The sequence below is a fragment of the Selaginella moellendorffii genome, unplaced genomic scaffold, assembly GCF_000143415.4.
Source record: "Selaginella moellendorffii unplaced genomic scaffold, v1.0 SELMOscaffold_10, whole genome shotgun sequence".
Lineage (NCBI taxonomy): Eukaryota > Viridiplantae > Streptophyta > Lycopodiopsida > Selaginellales > Selaginellaceae > Selaginella > Selaginella moellendorffii.
The window spans coordinates 199,366-202,251 of record NW_003314271.1 but is presented as its reverse complement, the minus strand read 5'-3'; the positions used below and the strand labels follow the sequence as shown (position 1 = coordinate 202,251).

General features: G+C 44.7%; 1 protein-coding gene across 1 annotated transcript; it reads left to right on the top strand.

The window, feature by feature from the left end:
* The first annotated feature begins 838 nt into the window (after positions 1-838).
* LOC9631614 (protein DMR6-LIKE OXYGENASE 1) lies at positions 839-2,172 on the top strand. The gene is made up of 4 exons (XM_002968322.2): positions 839-1,087; positions 1,188-1,435; positions 1,494-1,815; positions 1,893-2,172. Exons 1-4 carry the CDS (start codon positions 863-865, stop codon positions 2,127-2,129), a joined length of 1,032 nt encoding a protein of 343 aa, XP_002968368.2. The 5' UTR covers positions 839-862; the 3' UTR covers positions 2,130-2,172.
* Positions 2,173-2,886: the final 714 nt, after the last annotated feature.

The window sequence follows — 2,886 nt, the reverse complement described above, 5'->3', positions numbered from 1 at the left end:
TCGAGCAGTGGCCAAAATTTTTCCTCGCTGATAAGGACTCTTTCCTCCTCCCCCTAGAACCCTTCCTGACCGCCACCGCCATGGAATTCTCCTTGCGCTGATCATCGCCAGCGCCCAGCAATGCTGAGCAGAAGAGCGCGGCATGGCGCTGCCGAAGCGACCCGCGCGGATTCTCTTCTCCGGAATCAAGGTACCCGATCTCTCCAGTTCCAGCAGCACAATGCCCTTTGCTGCTCGAGCGGATCAATTCGCCGCTGGCAGCTGCCAGACTCCAGCGCGTTCTTCCTCCTAGGGCAGCCGGCTGGAGCGCCGACGGTGGCGCCTCCGCCCTGGAAGACGACATTGCCTGTGGCATATAATAGAGCAATCACGTCCGTCCATTCGTGATGCCATCTGGACCGCTGAGCGGTAGTTGACCTTCTTATCTTTACGAAGAGCTCAACAATGGCCACCGAAGTTCTTCCACTCCACTCGGGTGTGAAGAATCTGGTGGATTCGGGCCATTTCAAAAGGATGTCACCAGCTTGCATGCCAAAAACATCTAAGAAAGCAATTATGTCGGTTTCTTTAAAAAAATAAACTTCACATGTTTCATAATAAAGTATATATATTAGCAAGTATAGTTAAGCTTATAGATAAAACTTGCGGTTGGCAGAAGACTTTAAAATTCCGTGCATTCATCATGTTATTTAGCCATATTCTAGTTCTGATGTTAAGCTCTATTTTATTAATAATACAAGCCAGTGATACCACGTTCACATTAAAGTAACATATTTTAATTTATAAAACACTCTTGCGCAACATGTGTATTCATAATAAGGACCAGTGCTACCTAAAGCCGAAACGCTACCATAGGAAGACAATGGAAATTCTTCCGCTCCACTTAGGTGTGAAACATCTGCTGGATTCGGGCCTTCACAAGGTGCCCGGCATTTACATCCGATCCAAAGAGGAGCGCCCAAATGTCGTTCATCGCGAGGAAAGCTTCCCAGTCTTGGATCTTGGCGCCGCCTTGAATTCGAGCGAGGCTCGAGCAGCGCTTGTCCCGCAAATCCGTGAAGCTTGCATGAAATGGGGCTTCTTCCAGGTGTGCTATTGTTCTTGTTGGGTGTTGGATGTCCCAAAATCTCTTTGTTCCATCACTGGGTCTAGAATTGATCGAGAATTGTGTGATCTTCGCCATACAGGTGATCAATCACGGTGTTCCCCATTCTTTGGTGGATGAAATGCAATCGGTGGCTCGCGAATTCCACGCTCTCCCAAACGAGGAGAAAATGCGTTACTTCTCCACAGACACCGAATCCCGAATGAGGTATGGAACCAGCTTCAATGTTGCACAAGACAAGGTCTTTAGCTGGAGAGATTACCTCCGCCATAGCTGCCTCCCACTGGCCGAGATGCAAGATCTCTGGCCTGAAAAGCCAGCATCTTACAGGTATAAATACCTTCTCGCCATCCTTTCTTAACATCGCTGGTATATGATCATCTTATAGGAAAGTTACTGCCGATTACTCCACTCGCGTTCGCAACCTTGCAAAGTTCCTCCTGGAGCTCATCTCCGAGAGCTTGGATCTTCCAAAGGATTACATTGACAAGGCATTCAATGGCTGCTCGCAAATCATGGCTCTCAACTTCTATCCTGCTTGCCCCGAGCCCGATCTGGTGCTGGGAATCGGCCCACACTCGGACCCCGGATCGATCACGCTGCTGCTCCAAGATCACGTCGAGGGTCTCCAGGTGATGCACGGTAACGAGTGGTACTCCGTGAAGCCCATACCTTACTCGTTCGTGGTCAATCTGGGCGACCAGATCCAGGTCAGCGTTTACTCTTTCTCGTTTACTAGCATTGACTGACTGGTCAAAGTTAATGTTTTCTTTTTATTCTCTTCCAGATTTTGAGCAATGACAAGTATAAGAGCGCTGAGCACAGGGCTGTGGTTAATAGCAGTGAAGATCGAATGTCCATTCCAATATCAATGGGGCCCAATTGGGAGAGTTTGGTGCACCCAGCGAGCAAATTGGTGGAGGGTTCTCCAGTGTTTAAGCCTATGTTTTATAAGGATTATATTATGGCTTTGCAAGCTGGGGGACTTAATCGCCAGTGGCTCTTGGACACTCTGAGGACTTAACTTGATTTTGAAATGGAAGTAATTATCATGGAGATTTTAAGCTTTTTAAGTTCAGAAAGTGCATAAGAGTTACCATTACCATTAAAATAAAAGCACTCTTCACCAAGAAGGTCTCCTTATTGTAGCTAAAGAGGCTCTTTCATCTCCTTGGAAGTCTTCACCTCCCCTCACCACAGTTTCTAGTGATTATTTGAGGATTCTTTTATATGTCATTCACATAAATTGGAAATAGCATTGTTTTGTGAATTGGAAGCTTAGTTGGAAAGATGGACTTATATGATTCTTCATATTTATTTGGAGGTCTATGTTATGTGCTAATACAATTTTCTTAAATTTTATAATAGATATTCCTGTCATGGTATATTACTTATCTAAAGTTTTCAGTTTTATTTACAGTATATATACACAATATGCAACATGTTATTTACTCATAATAGAAGAAAATTTTAGGATTTAGCTAAAGAAACAAAAACAGTAAAAATATCATTTGAGAGCATTGCCTCTAGGGAGGAGAAAGAATAGCCCCACCAAGCTTCTAGGAGCCAATGCTTCTTCAATTAAGATGACCTCCAATTTGGCTAGAAGACTGCTCTTCTTAGCCCATAACCTAAATTTCTGGAAGACATCCCCATCATAAGGAATTCCATAACATTATATTGTCTCCTAAAGGGCCGTCTAGAGGCATAGCTAGCCAGGACACTTAATTTAGCTACATGAATTTGTGCATATGTGCCCCCTTCCACTTATCTTATCATCC

Excerpts from the sequence above, each read along its gene's own strand:
- LOC9631614 (XM_002968322.2), top strand. The coding sequence starts at position 863 with ATGGAAATTCTTCCGCTCCACTTAGGTGTGAAACATCTGCTGGATTCG. Across the intron at positions 1,088-1,187 it reads TGAAATGGGGCTTCTTCCAG|GTGATCAATCACGGTGTTCC; the intron begins GTGTGCTATTGT and ends TTCGCCATACAG. Across the intron at positions 1,436-1,493 it reads GAAAAGCCAGCATCTTACAG|GAAAGTTACTGCCGATTACT; the intron begins GTATAAATACCT and ends ATCATCTTATAG.